The 21,471-nt window shown below is 40.7% G+C and overlaps 1 protein-coding gene across 5 annotated transcripts in view; it reads right to left on the reverse strand.

The window, feature by feature from the left end:
• Positions 1–21,471, reverse strand: part of PANK1 (pantothenate kinase 1) — a 42,613-nt gene that overhangs the window by 11,087 nt on the left and 10,055 nt on the right. For 2 of the 5 annotated variants that reach the window (XM_061635454.1, XM_061635456.1), the window contains exons 2-5: positions 12,053–12,405; positions 7,304–7,557; positions 5,158–5,334; positions 2,726–2,849 (exon numbers count right to left, since the gene is read on the reverse strand). In XM_061635454.1, coding sequence (XP_061491438.1) covers positions 2,726–2,849; positions 5,158–5,334; positions 7,304–7,557; positions 12,053–12,405 — 908 coding nt within the window. Of the gene's footprint in view, positions 1–2,725; positions 2,863–5,157; positions 5,335–7,303; positions 7,558–12,052; positions 12,406–20,404; positions 20,424–20,506; positions 20,574–21,471 lie in introns of those variants that run through there. The other 3 variants (XM_061635457.1, XM_061635458.1, XR_009763973.1) reach the window with 3 other exon arrangements.

The raw sequence follows: 21,471 nt of genomic DNA on the forward strand, positions 1-21,471 counted from the left end.
AATAAAATTATTTTATAAATGTACCAGTTCAAAAAAGTGTCCACCCTCCATCCTTAACAGTCACAGATTCGTCCTTGGGTCCTGTGCACTTTTTTCACTTAGAAAAGTAAATAATTGTTTTTGAATTCATGAAAGATCCATTTCACTTTGACATCTACAATTCTCAACTCTCTCAAGAGCTTGTGAGGCTTCTTTCTTTGGAGAGTCATCTTTTTGAGACAAATATGATTTTACTTCAAAGCACTCAACATTTGAAAGATGATTCAATTGTTATGTGAACTCATATTTTAAATCAAAATGAGTTTGCTGTCCTAAATACAGTTATTCCAAAGCTCTCTTTAATTTTTGGTTCAATGTGGCTCTCCGAATCAATTTTTTTTTTGTGGTAAAAACTGTGAAATCAAAATATAGGTCAGAGATATTGGTCAAAAATTTAGAAGCAGAGTTACAATGTATTCCAACTGAGTTTATGCTGATTTTCCTGTACTACTTAATAAAAGTTATGCCAGATTTCTAACTAATTCTATCAATAAATAATTCAAAACATTGTGTATTTTTTTACTCTCAAAACACAGTTAATTTTTTTTGTCATGTTGCAAAAATGTTAACACATTTGCTACTATTTTGGCAAACATGAAAAAACTGTTGGACACCGCTGCAATAAAGTAATGGAATTCAGGCTGTGCTATTTTTGGTTGATGTCACAACCAAATGGTTTGCTTCATGCACTCCCTCCACCTGTCTTATGTGTGGCTTCACTTCATTACACACCATCATCTGTCATATCTCAAAGTCAGTAAAACTATGGTTAGCATAAGTTTAAAATGGGTTTCCAGTTCTAGTATGAAGGGAAAGCATTAATCTCAGACAATTTAGACATCATAATAAAATGGTTATCACAACAATGCAAGCTGAAAGTGAAGCCATGAGCAAGATTACAACTCCAAACGATGGTTTGGAGGACCATCCAAAATGAGCCATAGATTCATGAACTCTAGATCTTTACAAAAATGTGGCTGGGTTCAGAAGACCACTGGAATGCAGATGCAAGGATACGATCCTGAAGTCCATTTCTACTTTCAAATGCACATCATTTATCTGAAGCAGGGTAATCCCATCCATTCATATTATGCCATCATAACAAAATAATTGTTGTTGTCTTTAAAAACTAAATACACCAGACTACAAATAGAAGCAAGTCCTTTCATGTTAAATTCAACCTGGGTTGCTCATTGCAGTTAACTCTCTATGCTTTGATAGCCCTGTACAATGCTGCTTGAACTCCATGCCACAAGGCAACACTGTAAAGAAGCTGAAAGCAAAGAGAAAGACTACTTAGTAATGAACAGGTTTCTGACAATACTTCTATGCAAAAAGTCAGTTTGTATCATTCAGGAATATTAAAAGGAATTCTTCAGTCATCAACATCAAAGAGATACAAAAAATTGATTCGTAATTTTGATTCACAGACTCCTGACCCTCCACCAAACTCCTTGATGTTATGGTAGACACACGGCTGCTGTAAAAACAGTAGCCCTGTATCTCCCCCTCCTCTCTCTAATCACTTGCTGTTAGTTTATCTGTCCCAACAAGTGGCCCAGCCAATGAAGAGGAGAGGAAGTAGAGTAACATACAATGTAGTGATCACACTTGTGTATTACTAGATGTTGCTAATGGAGAGTAGGATGAGGACTGCTCTTTTAAGGTGGCTGTCACATATCTTCCATAATGTCTAGTTCTGGCCTCAAGATGTATTATTATGACTATTATTTAGCACTTATAAAATACCTAACATTTTCTAAACATATATTAAAAAGTAAGGTAGTCCCTGACCAGAGACTCACAATCTAACAGACACAATACAAAAGGAAAAAAGAATGGGAAGAGAGGGAAACAAGCGAGTGCTGGAGCAGCTGCTCCTTCAATGGCAGCAAAGGGTGTTAGCTCCACAACCACTGTGTGGAGCAGGTTAGGCCAGTGGGGCCTTGCCTAAAGCTATCGTGGAGCTTCTTAGCTGGATGTTTCTCCTGGTTCTGCATTACACTGACACCAATTTGTAGGCATGAAGTTATCAAATACACATCTTTAAAGGTGCCGTGCCATGGTCACTATCAAACCAGGTTCCATCAGGCATATAGATGGAAGTTCTTACAGTTCAGCTTTGAAAAGCTTGCAAAGATGTTCCTGTGTGCAAAGGGATTCTTCAGAGGGTAGTCCTATTAAAACAAAGATCCCAAAATTCTGAGGTGGATTACAACCAATTCAACACCAAGAATTCAATGTAACAAACCTATCAATGTATCAAGTCATATTCACTATGCAGCCTCACTAACAACGGCTCAACCATCACGTCAACAGAGTCCCCAGGGTTACATTGTAAATATTGGTGGTCTAAGAGAAAAGGGCTTATTTGAGAGGGAAGCCTTGAACAAAGATGGAATTCCACAGGTGGGGCCCACGTGTAAGAAAGAAGATGCCTGGAAACCTCTGCTATGGTATATGGATGAAATCCCCCACAAGCTGATGAAGACACATTACAGGTCTGTTGATCATTTTAATCTTTTAAAAGAAAACCCTCAGGATCCATTTGTCAGAGTTTCACATGACAACTTACTATATGCTGTAAAAAGGTTCTTCCAGATAGAAGTCATATAAAACTAGAAATCCAACTACTTGAAGAAGCACAATAGTACCTTTCAAAGCTTGCTAATAAACACATTCTTACCTCATTCAGAGCGCACATCCGAGCGATGGAACCGATGTTATTGGTGATGGTGACTAAGGTTGCTCTTGCTAGGTCCTCTTTACTGATGGAATCTCGCTTTTCTTTGCTCATCATGTTGCCAAAGCTGCATGATAATACTAGAGGATATGATCTTTCTTACATTTTTCAGAAAGGCCAAGGTTTCTACAACAGTTTTAAATAGTTTTTCTGGGATATATGTCATTGATGCAGGATGCAAGGCACGCACATTGACACAGAGAACATTATCAGACAGAACAACTAACTTTAATGAGTTAGGATCACCTTCTTACAAAATTACTGCATTTCAAAAGGAAAGCGTTTGCTTTGTTAGATTGTAGATGTGTACTAGTAAGCAAGTATCCTAAACAATAGAGTCCTGTAATGTTTTACAGCAACGGTGGCGAACCTTTTTGGCCTGGCAAGCTAGATCACTATCTGTTCCCACTCCCACAGGCCAACCCTGACAGGTGGGCAGAGCAACTCAGCAGTCAATCACATGACATCAATATCACATGAGATGATTTACAGGAGGGTTGTCTTGCACATCTGTCAAGGTCCCTTGTGAAGTGCTTCCCAAGGACCCACAGCCAGCTGGTTGTTAGGTGCTTGGGAACTGTGGTGCAAGGGGTTTTGCCACCTGTCATCAGTAAAGTGCTGAGCATAGGGCTGGCAAAGCTGCTTTCTGCAGGAATCGACTGCACAATCAAGTTCCTCACAGGGAACTTGGTTGCACAGCCAATCCAGCAGGAGTTTAGCCCTGCTTTCTGCAGGAGTCAGCTGTTCAACCAGGTTTCCCATGGAGAACTGACCTGCACAGCTGATCCAGCCATGTCTCTACCTGCCCCACACCTAAGACATATATGACATAAGGTGTAGGCCAGGCGGGTTAATTTGGGGAAAACAGTTTCACAAGCGATATTTGGCCAGTGGGTTGCTGGTTCCCCACCTTGCTTTAAAGACTAACACATTAATTTTGCTATAAAGTGTACAGTGAAGATGTTGTACTTTATATTCACATCGGTGAGGAGGGGAATATGTTTTTCAAGGCAAGATTAATCTAAAAGCACCACATCCTGAATGCAAAGAGGTATCATACAAGTGAATCAACTAACTAATAAGCCTTTTAAGTAGAGACCTTATCCCAGTCTGCATCTTGTGCTGGAATTGCTTTTTAAGATGTTTTCAAAGTTTTTTTAAAAGCTGTTTTAAAGCTGTTTTGTTGTAATATTTTTAAAATCTTGCTTCTAAGCTGTTTCAAAATGCTTTCAGTGTTTTTGTTTGCCGCCTTAGGCTCTTTCTGGGAGGAAGGGTAGGATATAAATTTAATAAATATAAATAAATAAATAAATAAATAAATGGTAACTGAAATTAACTAGACTCAGTAGGGTCTGACGCACACATATTTAATTATGGTTGGTTTACCTTAACCACATAAACATTACATATTAAACACAAACCTGACAGCCCTTTATTTTCAGGGAAACTGTTTTGGGAGGGGACAATTTGAAGCAGAGGGCATGCAAAACCCTTTCTCCCCAAAACCCCTTCTCTACTCCAAATCACACCCAATGAGCTGTCCCCACCCCACCCGGGCAGTGTTCCAAATGAGTGCTTGTACATGGAAACGGCTTGGCAGGCACAATTTGGAGTAGAACAGCAACAGATAAGGAAAGGAACGATTTGGAATGGAGAAGCAGCAGGTAAGTTAAGCAACACACACTTCTCTACTCCAAACTGTCCCCTCTTGAAACAGCTTTTCCTGGAAAAGCAAAGAGCTGCTAGGCTCTGAATACCTAAAACACAATTAGGAATTGGCAGCAACTGGGTTGTGCAATCATAGCTTGCACTGGATTTACAATATGATGGTTTCTATTACTATAGCTCAGCATTAAGGTGGCTTCCCTGCCTCTCTCTCTCATGAACCAAACTCACCAGTGTGTGCTTACACATGGCCTTCAGGGCATGTTTTAGCTCACCAAGCCAAACCATGGCTTTACTATACATTTGTGAAATTACTGAGGGTTAAGGCAACAAACCACAGTGGTAGGCATGGTTAAGTGTTATACCTACAAGTTACACCCCGCAAAAGATCAGAGGTCTATTGAATTGTGTGCAGCATCCCTGCTTGCAAACCCTCACCTCCAGTGGTCCCACTGTGTATAATTGTGAGTGCATGTGTACCAATTTCACTGTTCACATATTTCATGAAAAATGCTCGTCTATTACACTCAAGCCACAATATATTTGCCACTATTTAAGGCAGAAATTGACACTTTTGTTTTTGCTGCAAATCACTAAAATGGAAGGGTGGTGGTAGTGGTGAGACATGATCAACAGTTCTCTCTCATATCTAGCAAGCATCTAAAAATCTGCTTTGAACTCTTCTTTGTATGTGACCTATTGATATGTACCTTGATGCTACAGCCGATCCTTGAAGTCCGAACCGTTCATAGTCTCCTCCATAAATATCCTTCACCAGTTTATCAACGTTAGTGCTGTCTCCTTTAGCCGCCATTTCCAGAGCTTCTTCAAAAGTCTCGCAGCCAGTCAGTAAACAACACAGGCCCAGGAATGTACCACCACCAAGACTATGAGGAGAAAAGGAATCATTTAAACCAACTTATAACAGTCTGGATTCCTAAATACTACTTCTTTAGGCAAGTTTCAAATTCATTTCTCCAATAAAGCCCCTCCGATTGCAACTTCACTGTGCACTGATTAAAAGGTGGTGGTGATACTACATCCTGAATCACTCAGTTTTGATAGCTGAGGTGAGATGCATCTGGTTATATTTCTCTATTTATGGCCAGTTCAGACCAAACAAGCCATGTCTCTCCCCTAGTGTGAGAAGGAGCAAGAAGCCACAAAGCCTTGGTTTGTAATCCCCATGATCAGCAAGCCAACAACAAACCACAGCTTCGTGTTGGCAACCAATTGTGGCTTGTTTGGGGAGAAAAAAAACACAATCCCAGATTTGGACATAATGACAAATCATGTTTCCTGGGCTGTTGCTTATACTAGGGAAGATGTGAAGCAAAAGCGAACGGGCAGCATACACCAGCCCACTGTTCAATCCTGATAAGCCCTGGCTTAATTGTTATATATGAACAAGGTCAGTGTCAAAAAGGCATGAAGGAAGATGGAGCAGTGTTTCATTTCTAAAAGAAAGAGCCTGGGTAGACACCCTTCTATATGTTCTAGAAGGAAGCTTATTCCTTACTTCTAAGGCAGGGGTAGGGAACCACTTGCCTGCAGCCCAAATTGAGCCTAGCATGGATCCCAATTTGCCCCACAAGACCATTTTCCCCAAACCATGTCCTCCTGCCCCCCACACAATATCAGGTATGCTTCAGGTACAGTTCTTACTACAAAGGAACAATTTTGAGTCCCACCCTCTCCTCTTCTAATGCACCAGCAAAGAGGATATCTGAAGCATTCATGTTTTAAACCAGAGCCCTCCCCATGCCCCATTTGAACCAAATAACAAAACTGGCTAGAATAAAATAGGCGGTGAAAGCTTCTAATCACCTCCTTGCAGCCGCACTAGCGGAAAGGAAAGCTAAAGGCTCGCTGCTGCTCGTTCCTGTTGTGCTAAACCATGGTTTAAAGTTAACATAAAATAGGCGTGTACATGTACAGATACACTTTTTTGTTGCTTTGTATCTCTTTCTCCAAAAAAAAGTCATGGCCACCATGAAGGTGATGCTAAATAGCATTTTAAAGAGGAAAGATGGAACTACAGTGCCTGCAGGAATTTCTTCTTTTTCTTATAACTTTCTCTGTGGATAGGTAATCATAAACATTTTAACAAGTCCTGCTTTAAAAGAAAGGCTGCTTTAAAATCAAACTGATTAGACATTTCCTAGGCACTGGATTACCTTCCCTAGTGCATTTTTTAAAAGGATATGTTTTCACTTGTTTACTAAAACACCTACTTGACTTATACAGACAATGAAAGATACAAATTCTTATGTCGGCAATGGGAAACCTGCGGCCCCTCCAAACATTGTTGGACTTCAGCTCCCATCAGTCCCAGCCAGCATGGCCAATGCTCAGAGACTGTGGAAGTTGGAGACCTACAACACCTAGAGGGCCACAGGTTCCATACCCATGCCTTAGGCTTTGCAGAGAACATTTTTAAAGTGTCTTAGTTTGAAAAAAAGGTAAAGGAATGGGTTGTCAATATCATTAAGCTTTGTTTTGTTTTGTTTTAAGTCGCAGATCTCTTCAGAATGTTCTGCTCAATTGTGCTGACTAATGGTTCAGAAGATTTAAGTGAGGTAGTTTGCTTTTCTGATCTCTACAATCCATACATAATAGACAGTGCGATTCAGTGGATAATGCTAAGGAAGAACCTGGGTTCCAACATGATGCCCATTATTCCGATTCCCCAGCTTAGGAGTATTCTCATGTATGCCTCATGCACGCTTGAGGTCACACAGCTTTACCTTGACCTCAAGAGGCCCACTGTGACAAAGATTCAGAATCTCTATTCTAGACAGATTGACATTTTTCTTTCAGCAGGAGGAAGTTGTTTCCTGCAGACAGTATATTCACCTGGTCCCTGTAACTCTCTTATAGTTGTCCTTGGAATACACAGCTAAGATGCTGACCCCGGAGCCTATGTTAACCAGCAACATAGGAAAAGGATTATCAAGACAGTAAGGCTTTTTCTGACACCGTTCTGGATCTGTGGGGTTTTCAAAATAATAGCACTCCGGCTGGCCGTTGAAACCAACAGAGTCCACATAGAGCAAGCCCTGAATCAAGCAGTCCAACTCATCTAGTTTATGAAGCTGGAGGTCAGCAATCTGGAAGAGAAGTTAATAAATGACCATTCATTTATACAGCATTAAAAAAAACTAACAGAAGAGTAAAAAGGTTCTGCTGAAGTACTTTGTACTGTTTGACTTGTACAACAGGTCATCGCTAGAATAATAAAGAACTATTTGCACAGGAAGTTTCTAATAAGGCACGTTGTCCGCCAGCCTGACAACAAACATCACAAGGTCAAGACATATTATCGGTGGCAGGTGGTGGCTCCATATCACTTGGGACAGCTCCTTGAAAGCTCAGGCTAAAATCTGGAGTGGATTTCACTGTCCCACTGACATTAAGCCACCACCCACCACTGCATATTATGCATTTGAGGTTTGTACCAGGGTCTTTTCTATCTTTTCTATCTTGAAAAGATCTCATTGCAATACTCATAGACCACAGTTTTCTCAGAAAGCTGAAGGTGTTTGAAAGATGGATCTACTCATCCCAGTTTCACCTCTGGTGAAATAGGTTTTTATCTTGTTCCAAAACCCTGCACAACCTGTTTTCCAAGAGGCGAGACAAAAGAAACATGTGAGTACCTTGTAAGAAGCTATATCGCCCTCAAAACATTTTCATTTCTCTTAAACAATGTCTGTCTCCAGCCTTGAAGCACAATTATAAAGCCAGAATCCAGCTGAACAGCAAAGTCCAGCTAAACAGAAACTTTAAAACATAGGCCATCTTTCAAATTTGAATTATAGGTGACGCAACAATGGATCTGCCCCCTGCCTCACAGGAAAAGGCCTTCTGAACCTCTTTCTCTCTAGTGTGAATACCAAGAGTCTGGAGCTGTGTTCTTCCTGTGCATACCTCAAATGCCTTCCTCCACTGTCTTCACCACGTCAGCAGCTGAGACGCATACTGAAAGTGTACAAATGTGCATCCCACCATATATACCCCCAAACCCCCATACATTAGAGTACCCAGAGATGCATATTGGTTTGCTCACAGACTCCAGTGCCTTTTCTCCTCCCTCTACAATCATACAGGCAAAATAATTGAGGTTTATATAATGAATGAAGGGTGTATAACTGAAACTGTACTTGAAGGATTGGAAATATCAACTGCTTCTGTTACAATGGTGAAAGAGCTCCATTACCATCCCTGCCCTGGAACGATCCATTAGTTACCAATAGTGAATTATGTAGAATCTGAAACCCATGGCTACAGAGTATCAGTTGTTCACATATAAAGTCTAAAAACTGTGTGTGTGTGTGTGGGGGGGGGGTTTCAATGAAAAAGTGACACCATTTCAACGGACTGCTGTGAACACGTCTTAATTCTCCCTGCGTCTCTTCTAGCATAAGGCACTGTAATGTGAAAAACAAAATGATTTGTGCGTATGTGTTACATAATCCTCAGTGACGTGCTCACCCACAGAAAGCAGTACTGAAAGAAAGTATTGTCTTACCTACCTTGCCTCACCCATTGCCTCAAGCCAACAGCCAATTTCATGAAAGTTATATCATGAACCCCTTTTATACCCAGTCGATCACTGTGCTCTGCAGGTGAGGGCCTCCTGAGGATACCATCTCGTCAGAAGGTCTGTTCCACACCACATAGGAAGTGGACTTTTAGTGTTGTGGCACCGACCCTTTGGAATTCCATCCCCTTAAATATTAGACAGGTGCCATCTCTGTTGTCTTTTTGGCACCTAATGAAAACCTTCCTCTTTCAACAAATAGATGCTTTACACTAGTCTGCATCTTACTGGAATTGTTTTTAAAATGTTTTAAGGTTTTTTTTATAAGATGTTTTTAAGATGTTCTGTTATTAAGATACAACTTGTTTGCTGCCCTGGACTCATGGGAGGAAGGGCAGGATATAAATAATAAATTCATCATCATCATCCTGAAAATTATAAGCTGGCAGAATGCTAAAGGAAATGCTATAGGAATACAGGAAGCTGACTTATACTCAGTTAGACTGTTGGTCCATCTAGCTCAGTATTGTCCGCACTGACTGGCAGTGGCTCTCCAGGATTTCAGGCAGGAGTCTCTTCCTAGCCCTATCTGGGGATGCCAGGGATTGAACCTGGGACTTTCTGCATGCAAGGTAGGTGTTCTGCCACTGAGCTATGGCCTTCCCAAGTTCTTATTCCCAAGTGTCAACTTCGTAGTGGAATCTGTTGTGGGTTGTTGTTATAATTATTGTTTACCCTGGCTTTTGTCACTTGAGATGTATATATTTAGGACCCATCCTATTTTGTGATTTTGGGTTGTTTTATTTTTAATGCCGTATTTTAAAATTCACTTTTAAAATTGTTGTAATCTGCCCTGGAACCAGTGGGTGAAGGGAAGGCGACAAATGTTAATAATAACAACAACAACAAACTTCTCTCATACTTTTAAGTGAACCAAAGTATGCCAAGTAAGTCAATACTATGGGAACAGCAAGTATCACTCTAAGCAGGCTCAAAGAAAAACTGTATTGGGGTTTGGAAATGCAGCCAGTCTTCTTGGTCCTTACAGAGATCTTCCAGTTTTCAGGCAAAGTCTCAGAAACAGTTGGAAAGTTCTACAGCATTTATGGATCTGTCACTCCTGTTACTGTTTAGAAAAGAAACTGTGCTCCCAATATATTTTCATATATACAACACAAAATAAAAGATAGCTATTTAAAACAGAAGCAAAAAAAGAACTGCAACCTTGAAACAGGCTTTCTATCAGTCTAGCATCATTTTGTTAAAGTTAAAATTCATGCCTACTGCTCTAAAAGTATTGATCCACTGGGGAGGCGGCCATGTTTGGAGGAAAGGAAAGTAGCAGTAGCATCAATTCGATGTTGTCTCATAACCATTCAAACAGCCGGTTTTTCTAGATTTCCTTAAAACCCATGCTTGGGGGGGGGGAGCAAGGATATACCTTCTCTCTCCCCCCACCCCACATCCTTACTTCCCCCCCCAACCGCATATTGAAGAGGTGTCTGTAGAGGGGTTACCTACAGAATATGCATCGTTTCTTTCCAGGATCTGGAGCCCTGATTGTGTACAAGGTTCCAGATCATGGGGAGAGTCTATGCACATTGAATAGGTACACATACCCCCAATATATGGACTGCGAGGTGGGGAGGAGAACTGGGGATATGATGATGTGGAGGAGGGCAGTATATGTGTTCCTTCTTTCCCCCTCATGACTGCTGATGTGTGAGAGGGATATCTTTGTGATTGCTAAGCAATGAAAGGAAACTATGGCCCCTTCCCTGACCACTACATAGCTGCACCACCTCCATCCCAGCAAAAACACCAGCAAGAGAAGATCAACCTGGCCTCAATGGAATATCAATGCCTGCTAACAATTAGCTCTTTTGTTCTTCCATTGTCAGACTGATTTCTCTAACCCACCATTTCCCTCTCCTCCCTTTCCCTTGTTTTAGACTGTAAGCCTGAAGACGGGGTTCATGTCTTATTTTGACAGTTAATATAGGCATTCTAAAAATGATAATACTCTCACATATACATGTGCTTATTTTCAGTTGAATGTGAGGACTAGCAGTGCAGTGTTAACCATGTCTACTCAGAGGTAAGACCTACTGAACTCCCAAGTTAGTGGGGCTGGATTGCAGTCTAAGAGATTAAGCCAAAGGAATCACAGTAGAAGTAGGAACTAATGAAAGGCAGTGGCATTCTTTAAAGATATTGTCCTCCGTCTTCCCCATGGAGAATAATGTAGGGTGAAAATCAGAAAGGATTGGGGTCCTCACTAGGGCGGCAGCATGAACATTACTGAAATAATTTACCAATGAAGTTTACGCAGGGACCGATGACCACCCCCTCAAGTTTCATGTGGCAACGAGAGCTTTTATTTTAAAAATACAATAACACAGGGCACCGTTCTTCAACCTTGGGTCCCCAGAAGTTGTTGGACTACAACTCCCATCATCCTTGGCCATTGGCTAAACTGGCTGGAATTGATGGGAACTGTAGTCTGGCAACATCTGGGGACCCAAAGTTGAAGAACACTGGCATAGTGAATGTTAGGCTAGGCCTGTGTAATATGTGACCCACCAAACTAATGGGGGCCTCCAAAGGGCTTGACATTCTTCCCATACTTTTATTTTTTCTCAGGGACTTGCCTTGTTGGCAGTCTACAATACACAGCACTGTGTGGCATGCTCAGCTACAGTTGTGTATTCCTATGCCGAGTCTAGATAGCAATAAATACAGTGCAGTGCAGTAAGATATAATAATGAGAAAATTCTCAGCATGACATATTTGTTAATGCAGCACAACAAATGTTGCCGCCCCCACTCCCTTTCATCTTCTCTCACCCCATAAAGGACCGAGGATTGTAGACAACCCTCCTCAGCTTGCCTTTATTCAAGCTTAAAAGCAGGTTTGCTGGCTTGAAGAGACAAAAATAAACAATGAAGTCATACGTTTAACTGACACAAACACTGTCCTGTATTTGACCTAGCTGCATTACCATAGAGGTGTGGGGTAGGGGGAAGGCTCCTTAACCAAGATAGCGTGCAAGCCCGACATACCATTCGAAAGTCTTCTTCAAACTTGTAAGCTCCGCCTCCCGTGGCACAAAGTGTGGTGTGCAAGCTTGAGAAGTTTTTTTCACTACCCATCTGTATGAACCTGTGCATAGCACAGCTTGGAAAACGGATGAAATGAAGGTTCCCTTTCCGCCCACACATAGTCAAGTTTTTCAGTTCAAGATGGACGTCTCGAATCCCAGTTTTGCCGTAGGCTGTATTGGAAGTCAAGTACTTCCTAATGCTTTTCAGGTTTTCCACTTCCTCCTGTTCTTCTTCGGCCGTAATATCTTTAGGTTCAAAGTAGACCAATTTAACAAGCGTGCCACCGATATCCATGCCAAACCATGGGAATGCTAGGCAGGGAATAAAGAGGGAATAAAGAGAGAGAGAAAAAAAGGATTACTGCAAGCACACTTAAAACATGTCTTAATGTGAAATGTAAAGTTAACAAAGCCCTTAAAATTAGAAAAGTGATAATCAGCTGTACTGATTTCAACGCGCTACTAGTCTCTCAAGACAATGTGTGCTAGTTTTAAGTGAAGTTTTGCATGGCCTAGTGTTTCAGTTGGGGAAGCCAAAGAGATTACAGCAGGGCAATATTCCCAGGAAAGTTTAAAGATCCTCTCTCGGATATATTGAATAATAAGTAGCAAAAGCCAAAACATAAAAGCACCTTTTAATAGCAGTGTTATCAACACAGTTCTAATGGTCATACTTTTAGCACAGCAATATGGGCCTGACATGCATATATAGCACACAGAACCATTTCATTTTTTTTATAGCCATTCAGAATGTTGGACTCCTTTGAGAGGATATAAATGTAATGAATAAGTAAATAAATAAGTATATGTAGAACCAGTCAGTTCAGCCAGCAATATATTTTCCTACCCCCTTAACAACCCCCCACTCCCTGTTGGCTGCATTTTCTCCCATATTACCACCACCACTTGCCCTTTGCCTGTATCAGCCAGCAGTGGTGGCTTGTGCTCCATGTCAGTGGGGCAGTGAAATCCGTTCTGGATTTTAGTCCGATCTCGTAAGAAACTCCTTCACGGTTTGGACTAAAATCCGGAGTGGATTCCACTGCCACACTGACATGGAGCCACCAGCCACCACTGTCAGCAAGGTTTGAATATTTTCACCGCTTGATTCCCTGTCCTCTACCATCTCCATCCACCACTGATAAAATTTAGACTGTACCCTCCTTGGGGCAGGGACCAGCCCTTTTTTTTATTAATGGTACCCAGTGAAGAGCCAGGTACATTCTTGGCATACAGGTAGAAAACAGAGCAATGAAAGACAAGCATCTCCCTGCTATGTTTCCAATAGTAGCTTCAACCTTAATGACAATCTGCACAGGATTCCACCATGCTGATGGATGCAAGGCAACAGGAACACTTTTTTATGTAAGAAAGCAAGCATATATCTGTGTTCTAGGATGCAGCCCACTCACTATTCAACTTTTTAAATGGCAATGCCAACCCCATCTTCACTACCCAGGGAAATGTTTGCCCATGCCTGTATTAAGCCTTGTTTTCACTCAAAAGAACAGCACGCAAATGTAAAATTACATATCTCTTACGACAAACACCTCCTCAAATCTTGATCAACACATAGCAGGACAATAGTATGTTATTATATTAGATTCTTAGAATGACTGAATACAATGAGCCAGGATAAAAAGGGAAAAAGAAAAGAAAATAATACTTCCCGGCCAACCACTTTCCCTGTCCCCCTCCTTTCGGGAAACAACTGTCCCAAAATAGTTCCTGTGTTTCTATTTTTGACACTGCCACAGGGGTGAGAGAGACATGCCTGCCCCAACCAGTTGCTCCTAAGTTTAACAAGGAAACACATGGGAAATACCGTCTCTTGTCAGAAGAAAAAATGCCACCAGTATCATATGGTCCATGGACATAATGTATTTTTTGTTACTTATGGATTACTATTTAAATAAGCTACACTGGACAACATTAAAACCAAGGGTGAAATTGATCAATCCAGCCACCATGTCAAAGCTTCTTAAAGCTACCAGAAACCCATCTTCACAATCCATACAACAGGTATAACATTAAGGATGCAATCCTGGGAGTAAGTCCCATTAAATTCAGCAGGATTTACTTCTGAGTACACATGCCTAGGATTCTATGTCAATGGCATTTACTTATGTAGACATGAACTATTCCAATGGTTCTTAATGCATGTAGACCACATGCAGCATTGCAAATTCTGGAGACAATCACATTGCCATGCAGATGCTAGATGCACCAGACAGGGCATAGAGCCATAAGAACCTTTTATGGGATACATCTGCAGCAACACATGGAGTACTGACATGGGGAAGAGCTTTTCAGCATCTTCTGCATGGGGTATGAGGCTGCATTTAAATTAGCCTGGCATAATAAAGCAGTTGGGGCAGCAAAATATTCTTGACAACGGCAGAAGAATTTTTCCTTCTTTCAAAAACAGGAAACTGAAATTTTGGGGTCAGGGGCTGAAATTTGCAACTTTAATTTTTAGCTAGCCATTATGGATGGTTTAAAAACAAACAAACGGTACCCTCCCTGAACTTTCCAAATGGACAGGCTACAAACCTAACTATATTAGCTTATATAATCAACGAAAAATTACAAGGGTGAAGAAGCCTCAAAGAAACAGAAATAAACACACCAGATGCTGTAAGCGAAGGTATTTTTATTCCCCCCAGTCCCATACTCTACTGCATTGGCCATGGACATGTCACAATCTCTTGAATTAATCTATTTTAAAGGACTGTTGTGTAGATAAAATGTGATAAAGATGTACTGGAATCAACTCTGCACTCTTGAGCAAAGCAGGAAAAAAATGCAAACATAATTAACAATGATACCAAAATGTTTCCCCAAACACTTCATTAAAACAATTATTTTCATTTGTTATTGTGTTTTTTAATAGAAGGGCAATCTATATCATAAATACGGCCAAGATTAGTAAAAATTCTACAATTTTGCTCTTCTTGGATGCTACAAAGGCCTTTGACAGGATGGAATGGTCTTATTTATCTGAAACATTAACAGCTATGAACTTTTCTTTTAAAGTCAAAACATGGATAAAAGCTATATATCAAGCCCCAAAAGCAAAACTGAAAATTATAGATGCTCGTCTGAAGAGTTGACATTGAAGTGAGGCACTAGACAGGGTTGTCTGTTATCTCCACTTTTGTTTGCCTTAGCGATTGAACCAATGGCCACTGCAATTCATTCTGATCCAACCATATGCGGAACTTACATCAGTGCACATCAATTAAAAATTAGTTTACATGCTGATGATACTCTGCTTGCTTTGGAAAATCCATTCCCTTCACTATCTAAGGTTTTTGAGATCACAGACCCTTTTGTAAATATGTCTGGATATTAAATTAATAAACAAAACACTGAAATCATACCATTAAATTTGTCAGATCTTGAGAAAATGGATATTGCTTTCAGGTGTGGAATTAAGGACATGGGGAAGACAGTTTGATATTTAGGAGTGAAGATAATGGAGGATATCAATAAAATATGTAAAGTTAATTATGCTGCCTTAATAGTGCAGGTAAAACAAGATCTAACAGGTGGTGAAGGATAAAACTCTCTTGGCTGGCTAGAATTAATGTAATTAAAATGGTGGTTCTGCCTAGGCTTTTGTTTATATTGCTGACTTTGATGGTTGACGCCAAAGAGATGAAAAGCTAGCAAAAGCTTTTGACTGATTTTGTCATTGGATAAAAGGCTCAGAACAGATTTTTCCACTATACAGCTGCAATCCCTCGCATGTTGTTAAGGGTCAAAAGAAATCAATTCACAAAGATTCAATGAATAACTTGTAAAAGTCCCCCCTCCTTTTTTTCCAAAAGGAAATACAACATTAAACGTAATACAATTTTATGTGGTTCTCAACTCCCAAATACTTAAAAAATCATTGTCCATAGGTCCTTTTTTCTTTTTCTTTTTGCAAATATCTTTGCAGTCAACTGAAAGTTCTTTTCTTCACTCTTAAGGAGATGAAGCACTCTGTCCTGTTGCTCTGAACTACTGCAGTTTCAGCTAGGCCAAGAAAGTCCATAGGTTCAACAAGGCCCTATGATTAAAGAAAGGAAAATGGAAATAGACTACCTCCAAGTCAATCCCAACTTATGGCTACCTTATGAATAGGGATTTCATGCTAAGCGGTATTCGGGTTACCACTGCCTCCCTCTGAGGCTAGTCCTCCCCAGCTGGCTAGGGCCTGGTCAGCTTACCACAGCTGCTCAGGTGGCAGGGCACATAACCCTGAGCCACTCACCGTGGGGGTGATCTTTAGCTGGCCCTTGATGTCCAGGAGACAAGAGCGGGGACTTGAACTCACAGACTCTGGACTCCCAGCCAGGATCTCCTCCCCACTGTGCTATACCAGCTGTGATTAAAGAATACATATACAAATAACCACCATTCAAATATATATATATTCCCCATGCCCTTCCTTACTTCTGTACGCTATAGATATACATATGTGCCTTAATCAAAGGCTTAAAGACCAACTAAACAGCAGTTTCCCCAGCACCCACATCTTTTTTCTTTCCCCATGAGCACAGTTTACTCCTACTTAACCCCATCCACAAAACTGAACTAACTAAAATAGGGGACTGGAGAAAACCTGCCCTGGGAGTGAGTACTTGAGCATCTGGGTGCTTGCTTGCTCGTTCCTCTGCGTTGCTGTTTCTTGAGACAGCTGAGGTCCCTGGTAAGTGCTGCAAGGACTGGAACCCCTTGCCCAGCCCTGAATCCAGAGAAAGGCTGCAGTCTATCTTCTATCTTGCAGCCTCTTGCGTCAGCTCCTGGTTGGGCTAAAACCCCAGCTACCCTTGGGCAAAGGGTCTGCCACTGGCGGGGTCACCACCGAAGGGGCAACACCTTAGGGAGTCCTAAGGGTGAGGGTGCTACCCCCTTCTGTTTTTTTTTAACCCATCTAGAGGAGATTGGTAGTGGGGAGGGCATAAGGCACATGTGTAGTTCCTGCACAGGGTGTGAGAGCTGGTGCAGCGTACTGAATGATAAGAGAAAGCTGGCAGATGCTTTCAGAGTGAGCACAACTGGCAGAAGGCTGCCCCCCCCCGGTGTGAGATGGAGGGGGAGTAGATGTGCCCTGTGTGAAAGATATTCAGTGTGTCTGACTGTTCCCAGTTCTCTCAGAGGCCTACTAGAGTAACTGGTTCAGGTAGGTTTTGTTGGTGGGCTCTTGTGTCCATATCAGGTGTTTAGGAAGAGTCTTAGTAGGGACATGTGTGATGCCATCTGAATTTCAGTGATCATGGGTAGAAGAAGGTATAGCCATGGGGAGCTGGGGAGCTACTACAAAAGACGAGGGCAAGGCTATCACTCCCACTCCTCCCATGGATGGGTTCCTTGTTGCTCATCTGCTGTGCACACTGGCCTGTGTGTGCTGTTGTTTAATGCCAGATGGATACACAGTAAGACCACACTCATCCATGATTTGATCATGGATGAAGGTGCTGATTTGGTGTGCATTACTGAGATTTGGGTGGGTGAGCTGGGAGGAGTTGATCTGACCCAGCTGTGCCCACCTGGATACTCAGTGCAACACCAGCACAGGTGCAGGGACAGGGATTGCTATGGTCTACAGAACTTCCATCTCTGTCACCAGACAAACACTCTGTCTTGGAGCGGGCTGTGAGGACCTGCACCTGGTGTCGGGCCAAGGAGACAATCAACTAGGGTTGCTGCTGGTGTACCATCCACCTCCTGCCCTGCAGCTTCTCTGACCAACAACCTGAAGCTATTAATATGTAACCTTATTATATTAATATGTAACCTTCTTATCGCTGCAAGGATTGTAGGGCAAGTCACTGGAAAAATCCAAACGGGCCCACTATATCAGAATGGGAACTGAAATGCCTAGATAGATCAGCAATTGATAAATTTATTTATTTATTTATTTATTAAATTTATATACCGCCCCATAGCCGAAGCTCTCTGGGCGGTGCACAACAGACAACCAATACATAATTAAAACCATATATTAAACAGCTTTAAAATAGATTCATTATACCATAACTCAAACAATCAAACACAGAAGTAACTAAAAAACTCAGTACATGATAATAAATATTAAAATTAAATTAGTTAAAATATTAGGAATTAACAAATTAACAAATTTGGTTCTGAGAAGAAGAGGAGAAAGTATTAACAATTCATTATTGGAAAGCTGGCTTCCATTGATTAATTACTGGAACACTTATCATAACATGAGCCTATATCAGCATTTGTTTAACTAATTTCCTTTTCTTGTTCTGTTTCATCTGTTCATTTGTTTTCATATGTTTTGTATGCTTATGTTGTAACAAAGAATGAAACATTAATGGGACAGTTTCTGTTTGTAAAATTTATTTGTAAAATTAATTTCAGAAGTAATTAATACAATCACAGTTTTAATTAAATCATATGGAACAGATTTTTTTTTAAAAAAACCCTTTATCTAAGATACATAAATTTGCTATGTTTATGAACATCTTTGGTTTCTTCTTCATTTTATGTACATGTGTATGTTAATATAGCATTCACAGAATAATTATGGAACATTAAAATTATTTTCATTTGTATTTACATTGCATTACCAGGAGATGCCTAAGCACAGAAAGATATAACATCAATTTTGGAATAGTGGGAAGAATACTGTAAATTCCAGACGTCACCATTGGATTATAAGTACCTGGTTGTGAACAGGCAAACCACTAGCCCTGCTAGAAAACAGTTACTGTTATAATGCTCAAAAGATGAATGTCATTCAGACCATTCTGGAGACTCCACAGCTTCTGATTCTGAATGTTCATTTTGCTCTTCTGGCCATATAGAGGAGATACCAGCACTACCACCTCCTGTCAGTCAAAGGGATGCTAACTCAAAACAGCCCAATCCTATGAATATTTACGCATGAAATAAGTTCCACTGGGCAGTATCCAACTAAATAGATCTCCTAACACTGTTCTTCAACCTTGGGTCCCCAGATGTTATTGAACTACAACTCCCATCATCCTTGGCCATTGGCCAAGCTGGCTAGGGTTGATGGGAGTTGTAGTCCAACAACATTTAGGGACCCAAAGTTGAAGAACAGTGAGTTAGTACAAGGGCTTTTGACTGAGCAAAGGAGCTTCCCCTCCCCATACCCCCATGTCCCTTTAATCTGTTCTGGCAGTTCCCCCAACCCTCCAGGGCAAATTTGGGGAAGGGGAGGGACACACAGGGAGAGGAAGAGAGGAAGTTCCATTCTGCAAGCAGAGATCTTTGTGCTAGTGGGTCTATCTAGTTGGATATTGTTATTTTTATTATTATTATTAAGTTACTTTTCTCACAAAAGCTACCCAAACCAACTTTCAATATACCACCCACTGATTTTAATGGGGCTTAGTCTTCTGTAAGTGTGCAAAGGATTTCAAGTTAATTGTTCCCCACAGTCTTTTCTGAAACCTTGCATTATTATTTATTATGAGTTTTTCCTTCTTGTTTGTAATGTTGCCCTGAGGATTTAAGATCATTGATTCATATTCCCAGAGCATCTCAAGGTCCATTTTATATAAGTTTTACTTCATTATGGATGAATGAGGCCATTCCTACCCTTAAGAGATTCAGAACAGTGTGTCCCTAAGAGGACCATGTTGAATAGAACACTTGCGCGCGCATACACACAACACGTTCATAAAAAAATTTTGTTGCTCCCAATCCTGTTTTGCTTTACAACTGAAAAAGCTGAGCACCTCATCCTTTTGCACCTCTAATTTCTACCACACAGATTTCCTTTATCAATTATATTAAAGAGACACATAAGAGAATTTGTCAGCTAACTGTAGGTTTCTCCAAAGCTTTCTCTCCCATTGCAACACAAAATCATAGTTAACACCCTCACCAGCTGGATTTCTTAACAAAATATAACAAACTTGCATGGTAGAGAAACCATGCTGCCAGAAACTTTCAATTATTTACTGCATAATACATCCCAAACTTTAAATATTGCCACTTCAAATGCCATGATTTATCTTGTATTTCCCTACGAAAAAGGGGAAAGATATAAGGACTTGATTTGCCATCATAGCAATCCTCTTTCCAATTGTACCTTGGAATCAGCTTTTGATTGGTTTTTCTACAAGCAAGCAAAAACAAAGCCCACGTTCTTCCATACTATGCATAATAAAATGTAAATATCTGCTATATCACATAAAAAGTGAAGATTCAGGCATATAGCGTTGAACAAAATCTGTGCTATGAGCTCTGAGCACACATCAATATATATTTGTATAGTAATTTCCAACAGCACGTTGTCCATAATGCTAGGAGTACTCACACATGGCTTCCCATTATTGCCTATCCCCTGCTAACACCACAAAGATCCTCCACCAAAAGCCCAGGTACAGTTCATTTCCTCTCATAAAGGATGTATACTAACCAGCAAAATAATGACACCTCATAGCCTCACTCTGTCAGGGACCGATCTGCCTATAGCAACAGTGAGGCTACGAAGAGGTCATTTGGCTGACCGGGCAGTTCAAAATCTTTTAAGTTCTACAACATTTACACAAAACTATCTCCCTGTTCTCATACGCTAAAATGTACTCTGTTCTGTTAAAACTGTTTCTGGAAAAAAGCGTCCCAACACGGTGCATGCCAAAATCTGCCTGACTGAAGATTAATCTATAAACCGCAGGGAAATGCCATGAATATGCGACTGGTTCTCATGTGGATCCTGAAAAGTACATGTGCAACATCACCAATTAAGTCAAAAAGCCAGCATCTCATATTTTAAGCCATGCTTATGTACTAGCCTAGTACGCATAGGCAAGCAAGAACTGCAAGCAGATAGGTACATGAAATTCTACCCAAACACATGACATACTCTTCTATACAATGCACGCAGCATAGAAACCAAGTGGGCTGTCAGAGGAGAAAAGCCCTCTCCCAGCATACAGTCAGCCCGAACAGGCTAGCAACTTTTTGGAGGGGGAGTATTTACAAGGCCATTTTAAGTAAAATCCCAGACGGCTTCAGGTCAGCACCGGCAATATTTTAGATTATCTAGATTAAACACTGCAATGGCTCGTACCATGGCACACTGAAGCTCATAACATTAATCCCATTACAGACTCACACAAATCCTGGTTTTTAAGCTACAAAGAACTCCAACTATATCCTTTGTCAGGGCAGATGTAAATTCATATTCCTGGATTGCTCCATGAACCTATTTGTGGATGGTAAATGAAAGAATTTTTAAAAACTGACTGCAAAGCCCATTTGCATCATAGGGAAAGAGTAATTCCAGCAACTACTGTTCACCAAAATAAAAATGCAGAGCCAGCATAAGTTAGTGGCATCTATTAATCAAGACCTCTCAACAAAAAGTGCAAAAGCTTGAAA

This window comes from Rhineura floridana, chromosome 7 (genome assembly GCF_030035675.1).
Source record: "Rhineura floridana isolate rRhiFlo1 chromosome 7, rRhiFlo1.hap2, whole genome shotgun sequence".
In the NCBI taxonomy this organism is placed as follows: Eukaryota; Metazoa; Chordata; class Lepidosauria; order Squamata; family Rhineuridae; genus Rhineura; species Rhineura floridana.